The following is a 25823-nucleotide window of genomic DNA, read 5'->3' on the forward strand; positions in this document are numbered from 1 at the left end:
AAAGTCGGTAGTAATCTACAAGAATTAAGAAATGGGGGGGGATTGGACTTTTGAAGTGTGAAGACGGTAGTAGGCGGTGGTATTGGGTTTGGTGAGAGGGGGGGTTGGATGTGTTGGAAGGAAGTAAACACCAGACTTGAATTTTCAAAAGTATGTAATTAAAAAAAAAAAAAAAAAAAAGGAAAGAAAGAAGCACAAACGAAGGCCTTACGATCTTATAAACAGGAAGAGGAGGGAAAAAGTGGGCAAATTTGCAACTAAGGGTAACTTGTCTTCTTCATTCCAGTCACCCAACACCAGCAGCGCCACTATCCAAGTTCACCGGCAGCGACTGAACCCTAATTTAACATCAAGAGGTTGAATAATTGGGTATTTTACTCATCACTCTCTTTTCAATTCTTACTACCACTTGACTAGATTTGTCATCATTATCTTTTTGGATGTGCAAACCACCAGCAGCAGCAGCACCTGCACCTGCACCATGGGTTTACTTTGCAGCAGGCATCAACATTCCACTAAACCTGATCCTGAAAATGCCCAGGTTCTTATTTTTATTTTTTTTTATCATTATTAAATTAAATTCACTATTGCAATTTCACAATTACAATTTCATCTTACAATTCCAGGCTACTGAGATCGAAAGAAGAATTGAGAGAGAAACTATTGCTGAGAAGCATATACAGAAGCTCCTTCTTCTTGGTATGCTTCTCTTTCTTTTTAATTACTTCATTTATTATTATTAATTACATTCATTTGCTGTTAATTTCCTTTTCAAGGTGCTGGAGAATCTGGTAAATCAACTATTTTCAAGCAGGTATCATTATTCATTACATTTCACTTTGCTAATTCATTACTAATTACCACTTTCCAGTAGTAGTAATGTCTTACACTTGTTTCGCTCGCAGATTAAACTTCTTTTTCAGATGGGATTTGATCATGCTGAGTTGAACAGCTATACACCCGTTATCCATGCCAATGTCTATCAGACTATCAAAGTATGCAATACTTGAACAAGGGTGTGTCGGTTGTTTCCCTTTTTGACATGCCTTTTTACCTTCTCACTATTTTCGTCTTCATTTTCGTTTCACTACGATTGCTGCATTTCTAATCATCTCATGCCTGTTTCTTTTCTTAGTTATTGATTGATGGCTCCAAGGAATTGGCTCTAAATCAAACCGACTCTTCAAAGTATACCTTGTCCCCCGATAACAAGGTTAGACTTTACTCTTCCATAATTTCTGTGGGATGGAACATTATCTTTGTCAACATTTTAAAATATGTTTCTTCTGTTAGGAAATCGGAGACAAGCTTTCAGAAATTGGTGGCAGGTTGGACTATCCACAACTCACTAAAGAGCTCTCTGAGGAAATTGAAAAATTATGGAAAGATCCGGCTATTCAGGTTGTTATTGCATTTGGTTGTTTCAACATTCTGGATTTGTTTACCATATTATCAGTAGATATGATTGTATTCTTCAACAAGTTCTACTAACTTACATATTCTCTGTAGGAAACTCTTGCCCGCAGCAGTGAACTCCAACTTCCAGACTGTACCGATTATTTTATGGAACACCTAAAAAGACTTTCTGATGTAGATTATATCCCTACGAAGGTGCATGATGCTTTTATATTTTCTCCCTTCCATTTCATCACCTTTAATCTTTCTTTTGGTGTTTGATTTAAGCAGAAAACATAATTAAACTTTTATCTTCGAATTTAGAGCACTTTTATGATTTACCCCCAAATGTGTAATCTAGCAACCACTAAAATTAGCTGACAATAGAACAACTGAGAGAAGCATATGAGGGATATCTCTAGTTCTGCATTTTTGCTCTTTACCCCTTATACTTGTAATGTTCCCTAATAACTATTTATTTCACGTCATTTATCTGGTTTTATACTTTTTACTACACCTTTTGATTGATGTATAATTCGTGCATAGCATTTTTAGTACATCATTATGACTGCATTCTATGTGCTTGCCAATGGCATTGTATATCCAGGAAGACGTTCTTTATGCCCGTGTCCGCACAACAGGGGTTGTTGAGATCCAGTTCAGGTAAGCATTGTGCTGAAATAAATTATCTCTAGGTGTTTCTGCATTTTCAGTTCAGTTAATACTGCTTCTTTCTCCTTGTGACACGTCTCTGTTATCTTTCTTCGAGTTTTCTAAAGAAATTGCTTTTAGGTAGTTTTGAACTTTAGTGATATGGAGGTTATCTTTGGTGTCTGCACGAGCTTGTGTCTAACTATTAATTTTTTTTATATGTCCAGAAATTCACAATCTATAACACTTTTTTCTTCTCTCCATTTAATTAAATATTTCAAATTTTCAGCCCAGTTGGAGAGAATAAGAAAAGTGGTGAGGTATACAGACTTTTTGATGTTGGAGGCCAAAGAAATGAGCGAAGGAAGTGGATCCATCTTTTTGAAGGTGTCACGGCTGTAATCTTTTGTGCAGCTATAAGCGAGTAAGATGTTCTTTTCTTGGTTTGTTGGTATTTAATTGTATGTTGTTGATGTTATTTTACTTAAGATGTGTGTCCCATATTTTGGATGTTAGCATCACCTATCGTGATGACATTGTAATTCAAATTTTTAGGAGTTGAAGGTTTCAGAGATCCAACAATTTAACCAAATTTCCTTTCAGTTGAACTCTGTGTTTCTTTAGTGATTCTTGATTGTTGAAAAGACTAATTAACCAGTGAAATGAAAGTGAAACTAATATGAACTTATGTTGGGTAGGATTGAAGGATTCAGAAGATCACCCTGTCCAAAAAAAAAAAAAAAAAGGATACAGAAAACCACAGCCTTAAGTTACTGAAAAACTAGAATTAGTTTTCTTTGGATACATGAATTCCACCAAGGATAATTAACCCTGCTGGAATCCTAATGCTTGCACTGAAGTACAAAATCACCAATGTGAGAAAAACCCTCACATTCACGTGCACCATATTCACCTCAGATTTTCAACTTGGCCCAAATCTGTGCTCTGCTGCTTGTTTTAGATTTTAATGAATTATAAATAATTACCTGTGGTTTCCAAGCAATAAACAATTAGGCCAATTCTTTTTCTATTGGTGCTCATTATAACAGCATATAATTCATCCATTATGCCACTCAACATGTATCTCTTCTGTAATTTTCTATTCTTCAAACTGAAAATGCATGCAGCAATATAAATAAACTTCAAATCCTGAAGTCAGAATTAATCTCCATGATTCAGTCCAGCTTGTTATGTGCGGAATTTTTATCCGAGGTCATGTTTAATACAAAATGATATATATTATTTGTGGTCATGTAATTGCTCAAATTTTTTACAATAAACTCTGAGGTAGAATACAGGCTTCTTCCTGGCAACCATGATGCTGTAGTTATTTGTTGTTTATTTTGGCTTGTCATGCAATTATCTAAGTCATCCATTTTCTCAAGGAAGGTGAAAACCTTAAGATCTGTCTATCTGTTGGGTAAATTCCAGTTCTTCATAGTCCCTATGATATCTCCTTTTAACCCTATTCATCATAAATCTAGACCTTGAGTAAAATCCTGCCCCACCTTTTTTTTACTCTAGGAATTAGCAAATTATGAATTCTCTAGTTCACTTTGTTACACCGTGTTTTTGCTAGGAGGTCACTGCCTGCCTTTAGCAACATGACCCTTCCTTGCATCACTATCTGATGCACAACTTCATAGCCGAAGCACCATCACTACCACCTCATCTACAAGCACCTGCTGCCTCCTCTCCCTGCTGCTGTAACTGCAGTCATTCATCTCCCTGGTGCCTCCGTCTCTCACTCCACCACCATTCCAATGAGTCCACAACTACCCACTACCAAAATTGCTGAACCCCCCCACCCCCCCCCCTCTTCTCCCAATAAAAAATAAAAAATGTGGAAAGTGAAGTACAGAGAATGAACAGAAGATAATACATAGCATTCTCCTTCTCATCGAAAGTTTCTACAAAACCAAATCATCCTAAAACTAGGCAACTAATGCTAAAAGCATGGACTTGTGGAACAAGTGGCTAAGTTAGTGTCCCGCTACTTCTATCCACTTCTAATTTATTGAACACATGCTAAATGACTTAATAAAAACAAATTTGACTAATGACTAAAAATAAGGAAACCAATAACCCACTAACTAAGTTGAAGCATAAGTTCATCACAACCTCCTCTCCCCCCCCCCCCCCCCCGATAACCAGAAAAGTAAATTAAAATTGAAGTACAGAAAATGAACAGAAAAAATAACTTACCTTATTTTCTTTGATCTAGATCATCAATGGAAAGAGTGGTTGTTTTTGGCCAATATTGATCTGGAACTTTAGTGGTCAAATTTGACCCCCAACAACCCCCCCCCTCCGTGTGGCCGGAGAAGAGGGGGATAGGCGGTGCCGCGGTGGATGGAGGTGAAAAGAGAGGAATGGTGGTGTGGAGATAGATCAATGTTGGAGAGGAAAGAACTATGAATTGGATTGACGGATCAACGATGGTGGAGTTTGACCTTTAGAGATTGATTTACCTATGAGCTATGACACTATACTATGAATTGGAGAGATAGATCAGTGATGGTGGAGTTTGACTGTTGATTGATTTATCTATGATACTCTAATCATCATTTCATGCTCTTGAGTGGTTTAAACTTCATATGCTATTTCATTTTCTTGATAGATGTTATATGCTAAGACATGACCTTTACGTTTTTAAATTTTAACATTTTTAACTGATATCTGAGAATTTGTTTTGGGTGGCAAATTATGTACTGAGTTTGTGCTTACTCTATGAATCAGTTACGATCAAATGCTCTATGAGGATGAGAATAAAAATAGGATGGTTGAAACTAAGGAGCTCTTTGAATGGGTCTTGAAGCAGCAATGCTTTGAGGTGTTCCTTGTTCCTCTACTATTCTGGAATTATGGGGTACATAGTGTTTTCCTGGTAAGATTTAACTGTTTGAATCTTTGCCCCCTTTTTTTTTTTGCAGAGAACGTCCATCATGTTGTTCCTGAACAAGTTCGATATATTTGAGAAGAAAGTTCAGAAAGTAAGGTCAATAAGCTCTTTGGCCTTGAGAATTTGTTGAATTAACTCCATATTGAATGTCGTTCTTTGATTAACAGGTTCCACTGAGTACATGTGAATGGTTCAAGGATTATCAATCAGTTACATCTGGAAAACAAGAGATTGAGCATGCCTATGAGTAAGCACTTCATGGCTAGTTGCTACTTTCTGCTTTAGCTGTTTTGGTTGGTGGAATTCATGAAGTTGCTCATCCTTTTTTTTTTTTTTTTTTTTTTTGGTTCCAACTCATATTAGTTTTTCAGTGATTGGCAGAATATATGTTTGTAAAAGCTGTTGTTTGATGTTTGGTGCTTTAAGTAAGCTATTAACAATGAGTTAGCTTTGTAGATCTGTGAATTATTTGATATGTATTATAGGCAGTAGTCTCAACCTTGGATCTATGGTACCTGCTTTTGTAAAATTTGTTGGCTTACATCCACGATGCAAAACAGGCAACTTCATGATTAGATTCATTATTTTGATCACTGTATTATACTGTCAGGTTTGTTAAGAAGAAATTTGAGGAGCTCTATTACCAATGCACTGCCCCTGATCGTGTTGATCGAGTTTTCAAGATTTACAGAACAACCGCTCTAGACCAGAAGCTTGTGAAGAAGACTTTCAAACTGCTAGACGAGACTCTGAGAAGGAGAAACCTTGTTGAGGCAGGTTTGTTGTGATACAAAATGGCATTTCGGTGTGAGTTTGTTAATATACGTAGTATGTGGTTTTGGGGGCAGGGATCATATTTTAAGTGTCAAATTCAATTAATTAAAAGAGGGAGCAGAAAATTTTGACACCAAATTTGACTACTGTGTATTGTCTGTACACCACATTTCTTCTTTAGATTACACTGCCACAAATTGAATTATCTGTTCCATATTAATATTGGCTTTCCTCCACTCTGTCGGAGCGCCAGAATACCTTGTAGCTAAATATTTCAATCAGAAGATTATTTACTGACAGCTAGGAATCTTACTGAAGTAAAATCATATGTTCCTGTATTCCTTTATTGCCAAAAGTTACTATTTTGAAGTAAAGGACCATAGATTACTTCTGCATGCATTCGTTCTGAGTTAAAAACGTAGTCAAGTTTAAATTTCCAATTTTGCTAGCATCATGTGAGGTACAGACCGCTGCATTTGCTCAATGAGGTTAGTAGATTGGAAGGAAGAGGCTGGTTTGTCCTATTCTGTAGCTTCATGTATTCATGTGGTTATGTATAGGTAAAGTGCTTATCGAAAGCAAGGAACACAAGATTCCTAGTTAACAAATTGAACCAAGCAAATATAGTGCTTGAGCAGACATCAGTATCCTCTATCCACAAGCTTGCATTCATCTCTGCAGAAAGAGATGCGTGGGTGTATTTAAAGGCCCTTAAGCTGACTGGGATAGAATGACCTGACCCAAGAACAATCCAACCAAACCCAAAGTGACCTGAACTTGAATTCGAACTGGCACTGAAAAGCTGACCTAGAATGCCAGAGTGACCCGATCTGATATGACCTGACAGCCTATACACCTGATTTCGCAACTCTATATCTGATGTCTTATTTAAGGCTAATGCTGTCTTGTTATACATAAGGAACAATCCTTAAGGTTTAAGGCACCACTACGAAGTTTTACTGGAAAAACCCTTTATATTATATATACCCACATTTTAATGCGCCGTTGCGAAAATTCAATAAAAATAGACCTCAATACCCCCATTTGGCTGGGAAACTACCCAAAATAAAAATACCTTGAATACTAGTGGATGACTATACGGAATAATTACTTTTGATTCATTTAGCCGACTCCACTTATGGGATTAAGGCTTTGATTGATTGATTGACTTTATTTATTTATTTTTTATAAGAGAGCTAAAAAAACAACCTGAGGAGTCTAAAGCCCACTCATCTTAGTGATCTGTGTTTTGTTTCAACTCATTCATGTCTTCAACTTGAATAAAACTAGTTTATTAAGCTTCACCTTGTCTAAATACCATAGCATTATAGCATTAGGCATAAAAATAACAAGCAGATGGATATAGCTACAAATAGAAATGAGTTATCTAAATTGTGGAATCAGGAATCAGGACTCAGGAGGGGTCCATCTTTTGTCGCTTTAACTAACCACCAGGTCCATTTTCTCACTCTACATTAGTCGTAATAGTTAACGTAAAATTGGCTAATGCTAACTACCCCCTTAATATCCGCAATGATTAGATGAGAAAACTAAGGTGTTCGCTTTGAATATAAGCAAAAACTAGAACATCATTAGGAATTGTAATCTAAGGTCCCTTGCCGGATTAGCCAGAAGTTTGCCATTGTTTGCTTATCTTAAAGGCAATTATCAGTTGTAATTACTGTCTATTTGCTACTGGCTTACTGCAGATAATGACAGCTCGGCAACGAACTTGATTTGAAGCACCTAATATGCCGCTTTCAGTCTTTTTTCCCCATTAGGTTGAAACTTAAAAGTAGCATAATCAATAAACATACACTGTTCATGAATGATTGAACAAATGTTAAAAAAAATAGGCTCGTATTTCATTAACAAACTATGTTCAATAGTAGCACATAAGTAGTGTGTGTTTGCTAACAGAACTCTGAAATTGTAGTATGAATTGCTATTGAAATCTTTCTATAAAAAGTCATAATTTGTAGAAACAGGCCTTGTCATATCTTCTAGTTTAGTTTTACCTTAAACTAAACGCAGCGGCTGTATAGACTCAGCAACGGGCTGCTCAATGAAGTTACAGATGTTTGGGAGGACAAACAGAAAGGCACTATAGATCCATACTTTTATATACAGACACAAATCACTTACAATTGTATGTTAGTATAATAATCATGGAGTACTCTGTATTAGAAAGTGGGAGGGGAAGGAGGGGCCTCCCAGACATCGAAGACATTTTCTTCACTGTGAAGAGCAAAGAGTCGGTCCCCTGCGATTGAGAAGTCGCAAATAGGACCCCCATGTCCACGCCTAAGCCTGGAGGTTAACACCCAATCAGGGCCTGAGAATACAGAAATGGAATCATTCATGGAAGAAAATAGCTGGGAGTTGTGAAAGGCGAGCTTAGGGTAGCAAGGCTCATCCTCAGCAAGTTGCATCCTCTTATTAGCTTTCATAACATTAACCAAGCGACTCCTAGAGCTCCACCTGACACTGGAAGCAGAGCTTCTGAGGTCTATAAAGCCCAAATCCTCAAACTCGTTGACAACACATATGGAGCTTGCATCCTCCATGGCTATGGCATCTCTGACACGCTTGTCATCGACCAAAATTGGATTTGGGCCAGAAGCTCCAATGTCGGACCAGGACCAGACCATGGACTTGGCTCTGAAATCCAACAAGCTGATATAACAGTTGTCCTTCCTAGGAAAAAGGGTGGCCACCAGGAGGCAGTTGGAGGCCGGGAGCCACTGCAGCCTGTCTGCATCCCCAAGAGACCATCCTAAAGGCTCGTAGAAGAAATCGACCTGCTGGCCCGTCTCCTGGTCCCACACCCCAACGCCGTACTCATTGCTTCTGCCCTTGCAGCTGGAGTAAATCATTTTGGAGTTAGAGTCAGAAGTGCTGAAAGCCAAGGCACCTGCAGTAAAGCTCTTGACTTGATTATCATGTTGGACTTGGAATTTATGACGTAGCTCTCCGTTAGAGGCGTTGAATAGGCCCATACCACCGTCCCCACGACCGAGCCTCTCACAAGCGCTGACGACGACATGGTTAGCATCCAACCAGCCAACGTCGTTGACAATCTGGTAGTCCAAATGCAGGGGAGGGTGCTCCTGAAGCATCCAATCATAGACATGGACCATGCAGCCATGAGCGACACAGCAGCCACCATCAGGGCCAGCACGAATGGCAGTGCCATCACCGGGAGCACGGCCGGTGACAGAGGTGGTGGGACGGAGGCAGTTACCATCAAAAGGGCCCCACTTAGCGGCGCGGACATGGTCAGAGAGGCCGTAGAATTGGGCTTCCCTGAAAAGAAGGTTCTGAGGGAGATTAGGAGGGATGTGGAGGTCACCGGTGCGGAGAAGGTCGAGGAGGACACGGAAGCATTGGGGGTTCCGATCAATGAAGATGTCGGGTTTGGATTGAGAATTGAGATTGAGATTCCAATGATCATCAAAGAGTGCGCCGAAAAAGGAATTGCGGCCGGCATTAGCAAGCGTAGTAGAGGTTGTTTGGAAGATTTTACCGCCAACGTTGAAGGTAACTGTGTCTTTTGGGACCATTTCTTCTTTCTCTTTCCAATTAATTGCCGATCTGGGCAGGAATGGATGACCACCCTTTTATTTATTTTTTTTTATAAAATGAAGAAATGGATGATAGATGGTGATATGAAGCCAGAAATCTGTTTTGTGAATTTGAAAGAAAAGGCGTTTGGTACTCGTACTTGGTAGGGAAGAGTTGAGGAAAGAATTTTAGACAAGTTGGAAATTTTCAAAATCATGAAATATACTTGTAGAGTAGTTGGGTCAGTACTCAGTAGTCCGTAGCTTAATTAGTTTAGTGTTTGTTTGCTGCGCCTGCGATGCTGCGACCTCTTACCTTTTTCCACGTTCTAGCCGCCTTTCCTTTCCTTTCCTTTCCCCTCTCATAGGACCTTAACTCTCTTTCTCTTTCTTTTTCTTTTTAATCAAATTATATTACTTGGTGATTAGTTAATTCTGTTTGGAGTTTTGCCTTCTAAGCAAGGCTATAATCTGTTTTTTGCTTTCATTTTCTTGTCTTTATTACACTTGTTCTTACATCTTTGGGGAGATTATTTACAAACTACTTCATTTCTTTGTTAAAGATAAGCTTTGTTTACTTTAATAATAAGACTTGTTTGTGATTTTGTCTTTTCGTATATAGGGTTGAATTTAAAGTAGAAAATGATCATGGAATAATATTTATGAAAATGACTCAATGAGGTAATGTTTAATGGATAAACATAAAGAAAATGAGATTTTGAGATATACCTATTCATTTTTTTTTAAAGAGGTTTCATAATATAACAAAATCTTTGAGTACAATAGTGGTCAAAATCAACATGGAGTTATACGACTAAATAATAACACATATAGACCTATGAACAATTGCCAAAACAAGACATAGAAGATGGGAAAAGGGTAACATAATAATGTCAATCTCAATAATTGTAATTATAATTAAGGGATGGATAGTGCTTAAATAGTGGTTGCTCCTAATCCAAGATTATGGTGTGAATAAATAATACTCCATGTAGATTAGTATTGAAGTTGGACCCCTCGAAGGAGGAAGAGCGTGTCTTGTGGGGCGTCTTCATAAAAGAATAGATTTTACATATTCTCCAAGACCAGAAAACGACACCAGCCCACAGACCAAATAATACTTAATTGGTCAAATATTCAAATAAATAAGAGTTTAGAATTTAGTCGACGACTTTCTTCATCTATTTCCACTCATGACTCATTCATCCCTCTTAAGCTACGAATGCTTTGGTCAACTCTTTTACACTAAACAATACAATTACCATTCCAATTTTTCTTCCGTGATAAATGCAACCAATCTTCATCTTTCTACTTCAATTCTTTTACCAATTTGTCAGTTCATACAACTAAGTTTGCAGCAATATAATATAAATGAATACGAACTTCCTTATTACAATAATTTTGACAATAACTACAGCTTCTATATACTTGTATTTTGTGAAGGAATGTGGACCATACCCATAGTAACGTTACTGTAGGCACGTAAATTTTATATAAGTGCCACATTGGATATGATACGATCAAAAGTCAAGTATTGACTTATGTTTATTTGACTTTTAATTGGAATTAATTATTTTGGGTGAAATAACTTAAATTAGCCCATTTTAATTATTGTTATATTATTGTCAAGCCCAACATCCAATGTACATTAAACCCTAACCCTAGGGTGTCCTCAAATATTTTTTTTTCTCTCATAAACAGTTCGGTTCAGTTCAGTAAATCAAAACGGGTTCTTAGTGTAAGTTGCAATGTGTGCTTTGTTGCAAACGATAATTTATACGTGTATTGAGGGTGATGTTATGTTACTCTATCAACTTTTATCTAGTTTCTTAATATGAATTGAATTACAAGTAACTAGTAATTCTGGCTAATAAGATACAAGTATATTATCATCTTCTAATTAAAATTGATTGTTTTGAAGAATTGAGTATTGCCAATTGCCATAATGAATATATTGGCCGGTTCTCCTCTAGAAATAGTTATTAGGAACAAAACTATGTCAATTTAAAAGATAAATATCCAGTGAATATGGGATACAACTTGTTAATAAACACTGATGGTGTCAACATCACGAATAGGAAAACAAACTAAACAAAACTATAATTTGATTATCATTGGTGATACTTATCCTTAGAATGATACTACCTATCTAGAGCAACAAGACAACATGAACAGCAACTAAGATAACTGACTTTTAAGCATGAGTTGAATTTAAAATCCTCGTGGGTAAGTTTAGACTTTAGAGGCCTCCAGAATATTCAAACTGGTCTGTTTGGTTAGAAGTAACTAGTAAGCCTCTAACTACTGGGGATAATTCCTCGTTAAAGGGGAGGGGTTATATCTTATATGCTTGATCACATGAGTAATATCTTTAGAAATTTTGACTATCAAATAAATCTTTGTATGTACGTACTACTACTAAGTACTCCGTATAATACAACATCAAACAATTACGAAATAGCACAACGAGACTGGAGTACAGTTAAGGTTTTTACACACAGGACACAACATACATTGTTTGTTGAAAAACATAAGTTGATGGATGGATAAGTTGAACCATCACACTAACCACCTTTGCAGTTTCATCCGTGCAAGTGAAGCATAGAATGTAAACCAAGTAAACTAGACTAGTCCATTCAAAATTATCAGTGCAGTTCAAACTCAACTGACATAAAATAAACAACAGCAATAGCCGAAATCGAGACTAACTCTACGTAATATAACCATCTCTATTCCTCTCCACTCTGTTCCATTCTTCCAATTAACTCTTTTGGGCTTGGGCTTGGGCTTGAGAATCTAACATGCAGGGCCCACCAAAAAAAAGTCCTTTTGGCCTTGTGGGCTGTCATCGTATGTTAAACAAGAATGAACCACTCTTGGATAAACACAACAAATGCACAAATTGTATGTATACTAGGTCCTTAGACGAAAACACCCAACAATTAAACTAAAAGTCATTTGAATGAGAATATACTCAAAGCAAAGAACTTTAGCTTGAATGTAATGCTACAAACAAATGAAATGCTGTAAGCCTTCAATTGTTTGTTATGATATACCAAGGTAGCTAGCAGCCTAGCACCGCCTGACCAATTAATAATTAAGATAAGCAACATTGTGAATTTGTGTTACGTAACTAGCTTAATTAGCAAAGTGTCATTGATTAAATTGGATACTAGCTCTTTGTCGTTGTTGGTGTTGGGTGTACTGCTGCTGATGTTTTGTTAAAGTTGGAATATGAAAGAGATCGAGAGGGAGAATATGATGAAAAACAACTACGTACTACTTTTTTAATCACTCTATGGAGAAATCTCAAATGATAGTGACTAATGTTGTTGGAAGTTAATTATGCCTTGATAGAAGTCCACATACGTTGCATCTTGAAAAAAATGTCCACGTACGAAACTACTTGATAAACGTCTAAATACATTACGATTCAATTCTTGTCCCAAGTTACAGATATTAAAAATCAATTACCATTTGCTTAAATGATTATCGATGGTGGTGGAAGTCTACACCCATCCTCTAGCAAAATCACCTATTAGCTAGGTTAGCACGTTACAACAAAATATATTTTTTTCCTTTTTTCAAGTAAGACCAATTCTTTTTATTTTACATTTGTGTGTGTCTCCTTGCGTGTTAAATTTCCAACAAGTGCAAGAAAAAAAGAAGTATGAAGTTGTTATTAACTCGGCAAGTGGTGGCAAGCATAGTAGGAACTTGGGGGGTGTCAATTGTCAAACACGCACTCAACCTAGTTGCACGAGTTGGATTTGACTGTTGAGTTAGGTTTAAATGGAATAATATGACTATGTGAACAAGTTAGGTTGGGCGTTTTACAAGCTCCACTTTAAGTTAAAATAATTTAAATTAATAAAACAAGTTTTTTTAAACAAGTTAATATAAGAGAAGCTTAAATTAGTCAAAATAAATACATTGCCCTTCTACTAAAAGTCTAAAAGTGTAGAATTAAGGTCAGAAAACACTTTGTATATACGTTTAATAGTATGCTTGTATAGACTAATAATAATAATTGAAAAAAAAAACTTAAAATTTGAAATAGTGATGATAGTTGGTTATTTCTTAGGTATTAATTGGATCACGAGGAAAATCATTTAGGTCATGGTTGGTTATTTCTTAGGTTGAATTTTGTTCAATTCATATTTACTACATTTTATTGTCTTAGAGTTAGATGTGATTGGGTATGTATTGAGTCTAATATATTAAGATTGATTGTAAGTTAGGCCGATTCAAATAATTGTCTAATACTGGATGAATATTGATTGATCAAAGGTGGTGGCAGGGGTGAGAAAAAAAAAACTTACGTTATTTGTGGGCATTGCAAAAAGAGCCAAATCGGGAAAAGAAAACAAAAGTTCCGTCGAGAAAGAGACGAATAACATAAGAAAGTTGTTGAATTGATATTCTAAATGGTCTCATTGCCTGGCCTCCGGGAGAAGCGACAGCGATTGATATTACTCTTAGGCATATTCTCATTTCGCATCTTCTTCCTCAAGGTTTCTTCTTTCTAATCTCACTCCTTTTTCAGGGTTTTCTTTTCATTTTCCTTTATGTCTCATTCCCCATTACTTTACTTGCGGTACTTAGTTTACGATCATTCTCTTGTTTGTTTTATACTATTCCTTACAAAGAAATACACTTTCTGGGTTTCTTTTATTCTCCCATTTTCAACATTTTATTATATAATTAGCACTTTGTTTATAGTTTCATACTTTGAATTCATTCTGTTTCATTGATGTTATGTGTTTGATTATGCATTTGCTTCCCAGGTTGGAGATTGAACATAAATAAATCAATTAATTATATGTTGGCATTGCTTGGAATTTAATCTAAACACCCTTATTAATTTGATTGGTAAATGGTAATGGTGATGGATCTTGATGGAGGTGGCGACCCTTATAAGATGCTACTGAATGATCCCATTCTTTCAATTGTCGACAACTCTCTTCATCACTCAAAATACCTTTTGGCTCCTGCTTCTGTTGCACTCACTGAAGCCTTCACCTGCTTCTCTAAGTTTGCCGGTTCTATTGTCCTTTTCTTTTCCGGCTCTTCACAAATTCAAACCAAATTTAATTCTGATTCTAATCTTCCCAAACCTTCAAATTCTTTTGGACAATCCAAACACAATGCCCCCTCTACTAAGCCTTATCGCCGTCTGCCTGTTACTGTATCCTGCTTCAGATTCCCACATGAATCTTTTGCCGCGCTATTTGGTCATAAGTTTTCAGCCTTTTCTCTCAGACATTTTCTTAGAGCAGCAGCTGATGATGTTAAACCATTTCCTGTGCTCTCGCTAGCTGCTGCACTCATACCCCCACTTGATCACTTGTAAGTAATTCATTCATTATCTGCCTGTATATTTCAAATTATTGCATTTCTTTTTCACTTGTTACTTGCGTCCTATTTTCAGCACTCCTAGCATGTTAACTATACCACCTGAGGATGCTGATACACAAGTGTTGGCTTCCATGGACAAAAGCCCCTGCAATGTTCAGAGTCATCGAGATTGTGTTGGTCATGCATTTCCTGAATTTAAGTGGTTGAGAGATACAGTTGAACCCAAAACTGGCATTCAGTTTCCTGGTGTTTTAAATAGCATAATAGCCAAGGATACTCAGTCCAATTTGTCATCAGAGGTACTTCTACTTTTAGTCTCAGGATTTTTAGTCTCTACTTTGAAATAGACTGTAGATTTAACATGAAGTTCTATTTTTTACCATAGTATGGGAAAACTTGACTACACGGAATAATAAAATTTGGTTCATGTAGCCAATCCCACTTTATGGGATTAAGGTTTTGATTGATTGATTATGGGAAAACTACTTGCCATGAACACAAGGTTTTTATCTTTTTACTATATATTTGTGTAAATAGCAGGATTGAAACACCTTTGTTAATAATAAACAAAGCTGATGATGTCTTTCCCTTGAGTGCTTTGGAAATTTTGCTCCCTTTTAGCTCCTGCACTAGATTAATTTAGGAAAGAAATCACATTATTTCAGTATATTTTAGGCCTCAGGAATTTCTGATGCATCCTTTTCACCCCTTTAAGGCTTATCTAGTATATCCTTTATAAACCTGCGCTTTAGAATCCTTCGTGTGTGTGTGTTTATTGTCTTTTTCGCTGAGGTGAGATATGGAATTTCTGATGCATCCTTTTCAGTATTTTTTCATGGTTTGGTAATCTTGGACTTGTGGTAATCATGGTTTGGTTATCTTGGATTATAACACATTGCTTTGGTTGTTTATTTTTTAAGAGCAAAAGAAGAATCTTGGTGTTTGTCATTGAACTTATTTAGTTATTTTTTCAAATATACCTGTACTCATGAGCTACACTATTCCAATCGTGTGTCTTGCCCAAACAGACAATGGAATAGGCTGTTACACTTGCTATCCTGTGCAAATTATGTGTCTTCCACAAGCAAAACATATTTGATTCTCCCTTTGACATGATCATGTCAAGTTATGCAAGAAGTATGGCTTTCTTTGTCTCCACTTTTGTGTGCAATAATAACTATGATGATTCAATAGGGTCTGGGGAGGATTCAAGTGTTATCAACTGTATACAGGATCATCTAGAAGGGTCTGCTTTGCCGATCTCTTATTTGTTTCTTTTCTTCTGCTCTTTTGCCTAGTTGGCTCATTCTGTGATTGTATCCAGAAATAAGACTTGATATAGGAACCATATGACAGTTATGTAAATAACTTTGGAGCCCTTGGAACTCACTATCCTGCTATGCCTGATAGGTGCTTGTTGGAATGGGATCTAGGATCATGACTCTCATCAGAATTAAATCGCTGAAGGTCTATGCTTTTGGTTTTTGTAAGTACTCTCGCATCTATGCTGCTTTGTTTATAGTACTGTTGTTTTATTTTTTATTTTTAAAAATGATTGTCTGCTATGATCAAGCTCCATAATTTCCTTTTCTCTTTCATTTTAGATGTCCATCCTTCTTCTCTCTGTCAGAAATTGGGTTCGAAATATGGTTCTGTTCCTGAAGTAGAACTCAAAGAACGCAATGATTTCTATGCAGACCTTCTTAGGTATAAGTATTGTTTTGTTAATGCATATGTGCATGCAAGCTTTTGTTCTTATTTTATAATCCTGAGTTGTTTGTTTATTTTTCTAAAAATTGGGATTACCGCCTCTATGTTGAGGTTTGTGTGCTGACATGTTGGTGTACTTCTTACCCTTATTTGTGTAATCAATACTTCACCCTTTTTTTGTCCACACTTTAGTGCATGAGGCTAGAGTCATAGTAGCACTGTATATATATACATATACATACATATATATATATATATATATATATATATATATATATATATATATATATATATATATATGTATATATATATATATAATGGAAATTTAATGGGTTAATGCTTTTCTTGTAGAAAAACCCAGTTGTGGGTGGGAACTTCATGAGAGGTATTTTATTGAACGGTGTGAATTATGCCAGGAAGTATATTGTTAAATCTTCATATTATTTACCATTAACATTTTTCCTTTTATGAGAAGACATTTTCTTGATTAGGCTCTAGCCGCTCTACTGATTTAAGTTTTCCAATCTAGTAGTAAGAGGGGCTCTATGAGCACTGTAAATGTATATGACTGATAAGATGAAGCAAAGACATAATACATGTATTTAATGTACACTGATAATTTAGAGCAGTTACTATAGAGTACTATATATGGAAGCAAAGGCTCCATTACAGTTGGGGAACACATTCTTTTCTCACCATTTTATTTGTTCTGTTGATTGGCTTGTACATTATTTACTCACTCCCATTCTTAGTTGATGATCATAACTTTATTGTTATTATAATTTGTCCCTTTCTCTTTAATGGCACTCAAATAATCAATTTATGCTAACATAATATGTGTATGATGCAGGGAAGATATTGGAATGACTGTTCGATTTGTAGTTAACTACAGTGGCATGAAAGTTTATACAGTCAAAGAGTAAGATTATTTAATGTCTTATCTTCTAGAACTTATCTTCTCATATTATTTATGTATAAAATTCAAATGTGTTTGAGGTTTGGTCTGTTTCTTTGTTTTTGATGTTGAATTGGGGTTTGGCATCATTGATGCACCAGGGATGTTGAGGCTTTGTTGGGTATGTAGAGATTTGTTTCACGTTGTTGTCTTTTGGGGACCATAAGTAGAATAACATACTAGCGGTCATGTAGATAGTTCTTTGTAAGGTAGCCATAAATGCCTGCATTTAGATTTTATCGCAGGTGTCACGCCAGGAAATGCTATCATTGTTAAGGAGCCAGACTACATCATGATATGAATGTGGCCTATTGAACTTTCTAGGTCTTAATACCTGGGTCAATTTAGTGCTAAGTTGATTTGTCTTAAATGTATTTATCTAGTGACTTACTACTTAAGAATATGTAGCTTGCCTAAAACATGTATTCGATCAAAAAGTCAAAAGAGCTTGATCATGCTTGGTGAGCTGAGTGTTGGTTGACAGGTGTTACCTATATGAGCTAGTTGAAGTTAACACTGGATCCTAGCTAGATGATCAACACTCTTTAGCCAATTGAGTTGGTCTTGAATAGCTCTGAGCAAACTCTCATGGGTTTAGTTGTGGCAGATGGGAGCTTCTTATGATTGTTCAGGTCAGGATTTGTTATTTGCAGTTGTATAATTTGTAAATTAATTAAACAAACTATAATGGGTTGATCTATCATGTGATGGTTGTTCAATACATCATCGTGAATTGAGCCACTTTAGTGGGTCTCTCACAGTGCAAACTCTCCCAGTATTATTGGGCCCAGGTGGATGGGAGACTGTGGGTAATTGGGTATCTCTTTTGTTCTTCCCCTTATTTGTTTAGGTAGACTGAAACTTAGTTTTCTTTCCAAACATGTTTTGAGTTTCTACTCATAAGATTATTGGTTTTTGTAAAGGGTCATAGGTGTTAGACCTATTAGTAGGATGTCATATTGCTTGAGGATTTCATGCAGCTTTCATTATTTAGTGTATTTGGTTGGCGAAGAATAAATGAAGTTCTGAAGAGAAAGCTAGAGTTATGTCTGAAACAAAAGTTGTGAACTTCTTATCGTATAGGTTTTTGATATGGACTGAGCTAGTATGATTGTGAACAACTTGAACTTGGGAATAAATGCTGTGGTGGAATAATGTTGAAATCGTTGGACAAGTCAGCAAAATCTAAGATTGAGGTGCTCATTTATTAATGTTCACGAGTCTCACTTTTTAGTGTTTTACACTTACTAATCATGACCTTTGACATTTCTTTATTTGCACTATTTATAAAGCCCAAGTGTCTATAAGAAATGAAAAGATAGATGGGGCCTCCTTACTTAGTGATTGAAGCTGTCCATGGGTTACTCTAGTACATCAGTTGGAGGATAGGGTATGTTTTATAGAAGCTATCAGTGACCTTTTGACATTTACCTCCTTTCCATGCAGACAATTCAGTTTAATTTGGATGTCTAACCCTAGGATGAGGGTTGGGACCATGTAAGTATGTGTCTTTTGTCTGGTTCACGTTAATCATGGGCTTTGCATTCTGAGGATAGGACTGGCACTAAGAATGAGGTCTAAATTACCTAGCAAAAAGAGAACTTGTTGGAAGCTAGGGTCTTTCACTTTATCATATTTTAGTTTGAACAGGTCTTTTACGTGACTTACTGCTCAAGAAATGAGCTTGAACTTGAATTGGATGGTGCTGCACTGCTGCACTCAGCTAACCTGCTGAAGAATTGGATGTCTAACGAGCTCTTTCCCAAAATAATGTCAAGAAAAACCTCTATTCCCAAATTACAGCCACTTCTTTACATTTTCCCAATTTACCGTCCACGTAAGCATTGGGTAAAAAAACCGGGTTTTTTTTTTTCCGGTCCAGGGAAAACCGCTACTTCAAGTAGCGGTTTCTAAAAACAAAACCGCTACTTCAAGTAGCGGTTTTTGTTGTGAATTGTTTTCACTTAATAAACCGCCACTTGAAGTAGCGGTTTTTATTGAGTATACCGCTACTTCAAGTAGCGGTTTTCTTCAATACATCGCTACTTGAAGTAGCGGTTTTGTAAAAAAACTGGTCAAAAAAAATTCCAACTGAACCGGTGACGTGGACGGTAAAGTGGGAATATATAAAAGAGTGGCTGCATTTAGGGAATTACGCGAATTCCTAACCTTGTTTAGGGAAAGCGCTCATGTCTAACCCTAGGATGAGGGTTTGGGACCATGTAAGTATGTGTCTTTTGCCTGGTTCACATTAATCATGGGATTTGCATTCTGAGGATAGGTCAGACTGGCACTAAGAATGGGGCCTAAATTACCTAGCAAAAAGAGAACTTGTTGGAAGCTAGGGTCAAGCTAGGGTCTTTCACTTTATGATCTTTTAGTTTGAACAGGTCTTTTTTGTGACTTACTGCTCAAAAAATGAGTTTGAACTTGAATTGGATGGTGCTACACTCAGCTAACCTGCTGAAGAATTGAGAACTGGATAATATTTTTGATTTCTTCCATCTTATCCCCTTTGCTATGTGACATCTTTTAACAAGAAGAGCAAAAAAAAAAGGAAACACGATAGTTTGGCTAACAAAAGTATTGAAGTTAAGATTTCCTTCTTGCAATCACTGTCTTGTTAGTGAGAAGACATGGAATTATATGTGTTTGTGTAATAGACTGGCTTTAGGAGGGGTAATTTGGGAAGTCTAGTATTATTATTAGGTTTTGGTCATTAGCTTTGGTATAAATAGAGGGTAGAAAGAAGTTTGGCAGAATTTTGGAGTAATTCCTTAGGAGAGTTGTGACCTCAAGTCACTCATTAGAGAGTTGTGAGCTAAATATAGAGCTTGATAGGCTAAACCTATCGATTGTGTTTACCGTTATTTATGTTAATTAAAGCCTCTATCTTTCTTCTCATTTCTACCATTCTATAGCTTTCTTCTCTGTTATTGGTTGTGTCTGGTCAGTCCATTACAGTTTGGATTGGATTGGATGAGGTAATATGGTTTCATGGGGATACACTGGATTGCCCCTTTTACTCTTAGGGCTTCCCTGGTCAGTAGCAAATAAGAATTCTTTGGCAATAATGAACTTTGGTAGGGAAAAGGGCGTAAGATTTTGTGGCAGGTTCCTTTTTTTTCTCTCTTTTTTTGGTGGATAGGTAAGATCTAATTTTTTCGTGTTCAGGATTCTTCTTTGGTTATCTTATGACAGAGTGATTTATATGGCTTTCTCTTTAGACTCATCATCATGGATTTTTACATACTGTTTATTCTTGATGCATTGAGTCATTATTTTTCCCTTAAATTTATGATGGAATATCTGCCATTTACTTTACATCATTTTTCATTTGTTGATTGAAATATATATATTTTTATTAACAAAGTCTGACTGATAGAAATGGTTGCATACATCTAGATTTCCTTGAACCTTGCATTAGCAAAATAAAATAATGGGTGGGGGGTTAATTTGCACATCTAGTTGCTATACATTCTTCTTCCCATATAACCACTGTCTGCAATGAAAAACAAGTATACTCAAGATATGCTTTTTAAAGATCATAATGCCTGGCCATTGTCCCAGATTTTTATTTGTCATCATGGTCTACTTACCAGATGAGAAAATGGCCTTTTCTCTATCCCTGAGTGGCCCATTTATCTCATTGGTAGCTTGTTGCTAATTCAATCCGCCCATGGTCAAATTTGCTTGACCTAAAATCAGGCTATGCTTGGCTGCTCAAGTCCATCACTTTATTTCTTTATCTTGAAGCAATCATCTTAACCTGTCCTAACTCTCACCCAGCCCATTCTGTTTGACGATTTAATCCAACTTGCTTAGTCTGGCATATGCTTGCCGATGAGGTGAATTAGCTGTTTGTTTAATCTTACCTGGTCTCATTTTACTTCTATATCCTCTGCCTTGCAGTGCTATTGAGAAAGCTCTTCGGGCTCGTTTAGCTAAGGTAATGAATTCATCATTCCTTATGCGTATTCCTTTATACTACCCTTGATACTTAACTGCCTGTGTTGATTTCTGCTTTTTTTTTCTGTCCATGCTTAACAGACAAATCCGGAGACTGATTTCAAATGCCTCTCAACATTTGGTTCTTGTTTCACAAAAGATATTCCATTGCCAGCAGTAAGTAGCCATAAAAGATTGAGATTTTGTATGTTTAGATTTCTTCACATGTCTTATTTTTCCAGTTTATTCCTCAGGGTACTATAATTGACTTCAGAAGAACTGCTGACGGGCATCTGATTACCGAAAGTGAGTAATTGTGTTGGATCCAGCTATGTTGTAAAATATTTTATGACTAATACTGGCAATCTTGTTATGCAGTTGGAGGCAACCAAATTGGTGCAGTGCAAAGTAGGGAGTTGTGTAGTAAGTAGTTTCTTCTGTATCCCTAGCCTTTCCTTTTTGTTAAGTGCAAATAAAATTATATACATATTACATGTGAGTTGAAGTGTTGGGGGGTGCTTACCTCTGTCAATCATGCAAGTCTTCTGTGAAGATTTCATCCTGGTCACATTTGTTTAAAAGACTGGGAACGGAGCTAAAAAAAAAACTAGGTTTATGTCTCTTAAGCCCAGTATGTGGGGTTTGGGTCAGACCATGAAAGATGATTACCAGTACTTGGTGGCTTGGTGCTTGCTTTGACTGAACTAGAACTGGTGCAATATTCCATCTATTAGGCATCACCCCTCGTATTGTTCCCCCAAATCAGAAAGTGTGGCAATCATGTTTGAGGTTCTTACGTGGAGATTTTCTGTGCAGGGGCATTTTTTGACATGTACATTGGAGAAGTTCCTGTCTCAGAGCAAACAAAAGAAGAGATTGGAAGAAATGTTGCTACTCTTATGAGAAGGTGCTAAGCTGATTACTCTTCTGGATTATTAGGAGCCTAAGCCAAGGGTTTCCTGTGCTGCTTGACCCTGCCTATTACAAAGGGTTCTGAAGTGGCTCGTCTTTATATTGATATTATGTTATCAGTCTACCAGAGTTAATCCTCCTGTTCATGAGGCTTCTGGCTTCCATGTTTGGCGTGCGGTCAATTAGTCAGCTGTGCCAAGTGTCAAACATGTGTTATATAGTGGATTTTCCCCCCTAAATTTCAGTTATATACGTAGAGGGGAAACATGATGAAGCTAATATTAGGAAAACTTTTTATTTCTAGTTATAAAATGACAAATTGCATATCTGCTCTTAAGTTATTTAATAGGGAGAAGATTGTGTGTATTTTGTTTCCTCTTCCGGCGTTGCCTGAGCTGGTGGAAGTAATTGGACAGCGGCTGTTATTATTCTTCCAAAAGTTCAACGAAATGAAGATATTCGCCTGTCTACTTACACTTACACACTAGGTGAAGGGGAAAGAGCTCCACGCCTCTCTCTCTCTCGCTCTCTCTCTTCCCCTTGCCCTCTCTTTTTCTCTGTCTTAAAATCCAAACAAATTGTTAATTTTATGCTTAATAATGCATGATAAACATTGGCAGCATGTACTCTTTTACGACTAGTAGTAATGATTAGTAGTAATGTCAAAATTATACTTGGTATATTGATCAACTATTAGCCATAATAGCCCACTAACATGGATAAACACAATTTCAAATGAGAATAAGTCTCAAACTCAAAATATTCAAAGCATGTTTAGTAACTTGAATTTTGCAATGTGAAAGAGTAGGATTCTAATCAAATCTTAACCCTTACGGTATTTTTTTTATCTAGTATTTGTGTTAATACTCTGTAGTATTTATTTTTTGTTACGGTAGTTAGTTGATATTCATGGATAATTAGAATTTTCAAGATATCAAGTAATTAGAATAGCCCTTCAAAAAAAGAAAAGAAAAAAAACATGATACGATTGCTTAAAAAATAAACGGAGTATTAGTTGACGAGTTGACGTTAGAAACGGAGTATTGACAATTAAAAAAAAAAAGTAAAAGAGCAGTACTCCGTATATCGGAGCTTTTGAAGTGGTTCCCTCGGGGCTTCCCTGTGTCTCTCCTCCATTGAAGTGGTTTCTTTCTTTGATTGAATTGAAGCAGGTATTACAATTTTGTTAATCATCGTATTTCACTTTCGCAATCTAGTGTTTATCTTTAAGTTTTCTCAATTTAGGGTTCTTTTATATACAACTATGTACTTGTATTTCTTATAATTTGATTAAGAATTCAGTTTGATAATCCTTGAATGTTACGGGCCTGGGATCAAAATTAAATCTGAGATTTTGAGAGGAAAAAAAGGGGAATATGAGTTGAAATACGGTCTTCCTTTTCTATTATTCACTGAATAACAAGTACTTCGTATTTGTTTTGGTCTGGATTCAGATTCTGCTATTAATCAGTAGTAATCAACAGCTTCTTCATCTTTCTTACTTTGAGTTTTGCATCAATGTTGCTGCTTTTTCTCCATTTCTATTTTTTTATTTTATTTTTATTATTTGGTGTTTTCAAGAGACGCATACTGCATTCCTCATCCTTTTCTTGATTTCCATATTTACTGGATTTTGATTTTTTTATTGCTTTTGTTTTTTTTGTTGTGATGCATAATGTTTATTTGTTGTAATTCTTGTATTTCGAGTAGGGTGCGCAAGGAGCTAAGGATTTGGGTTACATTGTGAGTTACTATTTTATTACAACTATGCATATGTGCATTACATGTATTTTGGAAATAATGTGGCTTCTTCTTAGTCACAGATACCAAAGATGATTAACATTTGGTTAATTCTTGAAATGTATTGTATTGGGCTATCAAACCATTGTTGTGTGCTAATTTGTTGCTTGCATTGGGACATGATGTGAACAACTATGCCGCTGTTCAGATTGATGATGTCCTTTAGATGATGCAGGAAATGGAAGCAATTCCCGTTGAATCAAAAGACCAAACGGCTTCAGTTTCTGCTCCACAAGCTGAGCCTGAAGATCATGGTAACATTATATGCCTGCACCCCTTAGGTTTGTTTTTTTAATTTACTACAGATCTTGATAAACCTATATCATTTTGCTAGAGATCAAAGCTCGAGTGGATGCTGTGTGGCAGAAGATGAATAAAGGAGTATCTACAAATACACTAAACTCCATTGTAAACAAACATACTCCAAATGGAAATAAAGCTCCACAGACAGATAAAGCTTCCAATGTAAGGTGTTTTTGAAAGTGCTTATCTTAAATCTTCAGGGAATAAAGTGATCAATTTCTTATTATTTTGGTCTTCTTTGTAGAATTGGATGTCATTATTGGGTTTGGGACCAAAAAAACCACAAGAGGCTAATGGGGCATCCTCAGAAAGGAAGCACTCCACTACTGCACACAATGGAACCAGTGATGAGGCCAAGAAGCTTGCAGCTACTGCTCTTGCAGCTGCCAGAGATGCTGCTGCTGCCTCTGCATCAAACAGGGGAAAAGTCGAGGTAATTACTAATTACATGATTACTGGTTACCTTTTCTCTTTCTCATGTTTGATTCAGTATTTTGTGTCAATCATTTCTATTGTACTGTATTAGCTCTCCTAGGCCCTTTTCTTTTTCTTATTTTTAAGAGGGGGGGGGGGGAGAGAGCAGGAAAGAGGGACTCTTTCTGGCTATTGTGTTTTCTTTTCATAAAATGCAGACTATTTGTCCTTTATGTTAGAGCACGTTTTTTTTTCTCAGTTGGTCATTGATGGGAAATTAACATTACAGTTAAATGTTTGGAGCATATTTTATTGGTCAATAAGGGTTGTTGAATCTTGAGCTGTGAACTTTTTGTTCTATTTCAGGTCACTGAGTTTCGAGACTTTGCTGGTGAAGAGATTGAGGTGAAGAAGATGGTTGACCCCAGCTCAAAAGAAGCAGCTGAAAGGGCTAAGGCACAAGCAGGGCCATCTTCTGTTGTGGATTCTGTACTGGAACAAATAAAGAAGAAACCAAAGCTTAGTCTTCTTGATAAGACCAAAAAGGACTGGGGAGAATTCAAAGGAGAAAATAAGGATTATGAGGAAGAATTAGATGCCTACAAGAAAAGTTCAAATCAATATTTAGACAAGGTCTCCTTCCTAAGTAGGGCAGATTACCGGGAATTTGAAAGGGAGAGAGATGTTCGACTTGCACAACAGGCAAAGAGGAAGCCAGATATGCGAGAGGGTCCTTAGTTGTTTATATACATGCAATCTATACAATTTTATGCTATTGCAGTTTGTAGATGTCCTCGCTTACTATTGTGGGTGTCATCATGTTTTATTGGAAAGGTTCCTGATCATTAATTAGGCTTTGTACCATTTTCTAATTTTAGGATAGTGCCAATGCAATGAGGCTGAAATTAAACTAGAATGAGCTTTGTGGGATATGTGTGTGATTTGTGATTCTTTGATTGAACAGATGTACCCCAAACTTTCATTCTGATAGGCAATTAGAAAAAGGTTAATTATGTGCACTTGTTATTTGAAGTGTGCACATATCTCTAAAAACTCAATAATTAAAATGAATATGCAATAGGAACTACCTGGATATGTACTTGGTTATTTTATTTTACGACTATGATTAGTTATGTTC

The 25823-nt window shown here is 36.4% G+C and overlaps 4 protein-coding genes across 12 annotated transcripts; 3 read left to right on the forward strand and 1 right to left on the reverse strand.

Annotated features, from left to right (window-relative positions):
• LOC110720823 (guanine nucleotide-binding protein alpha-1 subunit-like) lies at positions 1–6060 on the forward strand. 4 transcript variants are annotated; one of them, XM_021899866.1, is made up of 14 exons: positions 1–369; positions 457–541; positions 627–699; positions 777–814; positions 906–995; positions 1136–1213; positions 1294–1401; positions 1510–1611; positions 2003–2058; positions 2336–2470; positions 4786–4879; positions 4980–5039; positions 5116–5195; positions 5559–6060. In XM_021899866.1, the coding sequence occupies exons 2-14, from the start codon at positions 482–484 to the stop codon at positions 5734–5736; spliced, it is 1152 nt and encodes a 383-aa protein (XP_021755558.1). In that variant the 5' UTR covers positions 1–369; positions 457–481; the 3' UTR covers positions 5737–6060. The 4 variants fall into 4 exon arrangements, with proteins under 4 accessions (XP_021755558.1, XP_021755559.1, XP_021755560.1 ...); XM_021899867.1 differs by having other exon boundaries at positions 460–541; XM_021899868.1 differs by having other exon boundaries at positions 1–356.
• A 1505-nt stretch (positions 6061–7565) lies between these two features.
• Positions 7566–9856, reverse strand: LOC110720824 (BTB/POZ domain-containing protein At2g24240-like). Its single transcript, XM_021899872.1, has one exon. It carries the CDS (start codon positions 9283–9285, stop codon positions 7906–7908), a length of 1380 nt encoding a protein of 459 aa, XP_021755564.1. The 5' UTR covers positions 9286–9856; the 3' UTR covers positions 7566–7905.
• A 3562-nt stretch (positions 9857–13418) lies between these two features.
• Positions 13419–22850, forward strand: LOC110720826 (fatty-acid-binding protein 2-like). Of its 2 annotated transcripts, none has more exons than XM_021899875.1 (11): positions 13419–13882; positions 14073–14634; positions 14717–14942; positions 16054–16129; positions 16248–16350; positions 17204–17272; positions 21221–21257; positions 21359–21433; positions 21511–21562; positions 21635–21679; positions 22073–22850. In XM_021899875.1, the coding sequence occupies exons 2-11, from the start codon at positions 14162–14164 to the stop codon at positions 22168–22170; spliced, it is 1254 nt and encodes a 417-aa protein (XP_021755567.1). In that variant the 5' UTR covers positions 13419–13882; positions 14073–14161; the 3' UTR covers positions 22171–22850. The 2 variants fall into 2 exon arrangements, with proteins under 2 accessions (XP_021755567.1, XP_021755566.1); XM_021899874.1 differs by having other exon boundaries at positions 13419–13799.
• Positions 22851–23117: 267 nt separating this feature from the next.
• Positions 23118–25698, forward strand: LOC110720827 (craniofacial development protein 1-like). Of its 5 annotated transcripts, none has more exons than XM_021899876.1 (6): positions 23118–23340; positions 23879–23911; positions 24117–24222; positions 24303–24433; positions 24516–24704; positions 25052–25698. In XM_021899876.1, exons 3-6 carry the CDS (start codon positions 24135–24137, stop codon positions 25421–25423), a joined length of 780 nt encoding a protein of 259 aa, XP_021755568.1. In that variant the 5' UTR covers positions 23118–23340; positions 23879–23911; positions 24117–24134; the 3' UTR covers positions 25424–25698. The 5 variants fall into 5 exon arrangements, with proteins under 5 accessions (XP_021755568.1, XP_021755569.1, XP_021755570.1 ...); XM_021899877.1 differs by having other exon boundaries at positions 23119–23340; positions 24135–24222; XM_021899879.1 differs by having other exon boundaries at positions 23121–23340; positions 24144–24222.
• Positions 25699–25823: the final 125 nt, after the last annotated feature.

Source organism: Chenopodium quinoa, unplaced genomic scaffold, assembly GCF_001683475.1.
Source record: "Chenopodium quinoa cultivar QQ74 unplaced genomic scaffold, ASM168347v1, whole genome shotgun sequence".
Lineage (NCBI taxonomy): Eukaryota > Viridiplantae > Streptophyta > Magnoliopsida > Caryophyllales > Amaranthaceae > Chenopodium > Chenopodium quinoa.

What these genes read in the sequence shown, in the direction of transcription:
- LOC110720823 (XM_021899866.1), top strand. Translation starts at nt 482, where the DNA reads ATGGGTTTACTTTGCAGCAGGCATCAACATTCCACTAAACCTGATCCT. An exon ending in TTTTGTGCAGCTATAAGCGA is followed by an intron (nt 2,471 to 4,785) that starts GTAAGATGTTCT and finishes TCTATGAATCAG; the next exon opens with TTACGATCAAATGCTCTATG. An exon ending in TTGAGAAGAAAGTTCAGAAA is followed by an intron (nt 5,040 to 5,115) that starts GTAAGGTCAATA and finishes TTTGATTAACAG; the next exon opens with GTTCCACTGAGTACATGTGA.
- LOC110720824 (XM_021899872.1), bottom strand. Translation starts at nt 9,285, where the DNA reads ATGGTCCCAAAAGACACAGTTACCTTCAACGTTGGCGGTAAAATCTTC.
- LOC110720826 (XM_021899875.1), top strand. Translation starts at nt 14,162, where the DNA reads ATGGTAATGGTGATGGATCTTGATGGAGGTGGCGACCCTTATAAGATG. An exon ending in AGTCCAATTTGTCATCAGAG is followed by an intron (nt 14,943 to 16,053) that starts GTACTTCTACTT and finishes TATGCCTGATAG; the next exon opens with GTGCTTGTTGGAATGGGATC. An exon ending in CGGGCATCTGATTACCGAAA is followed by an intron (nt 21,563 to 21,634) that starts GTGAGTAATTGT and finishes CTTGTTATGCAG; the next exon opens with TTGGAGGCAACCAAATTGGT.
- LOC110720827 (XM_021899876.1), top strand. Translation starts at nt 24,135, where the DNA reads ATGATGCAGGAAATGGAAGCAATTCCCGTTGAATCAAAAGACCAAACG. An exon ending in AGCTGAGCCTGAAGATCATG is followed by an intron (nt 24,223 to 24,302) that starts GTAACATTATAT and finishes TCATTTTGCTAG; the next exon opens with AGATCAAAGCTCGAGTGGAT. An exon ending in AGACAGATAAAGCTTCCAAT is followed by an intron (nt 24,434 to 24,515) that starts GTAAGGTGTTTT and finishes TCTTCTTTGTAG; the next exon opens with AATTGGATGTCATTATTGGG.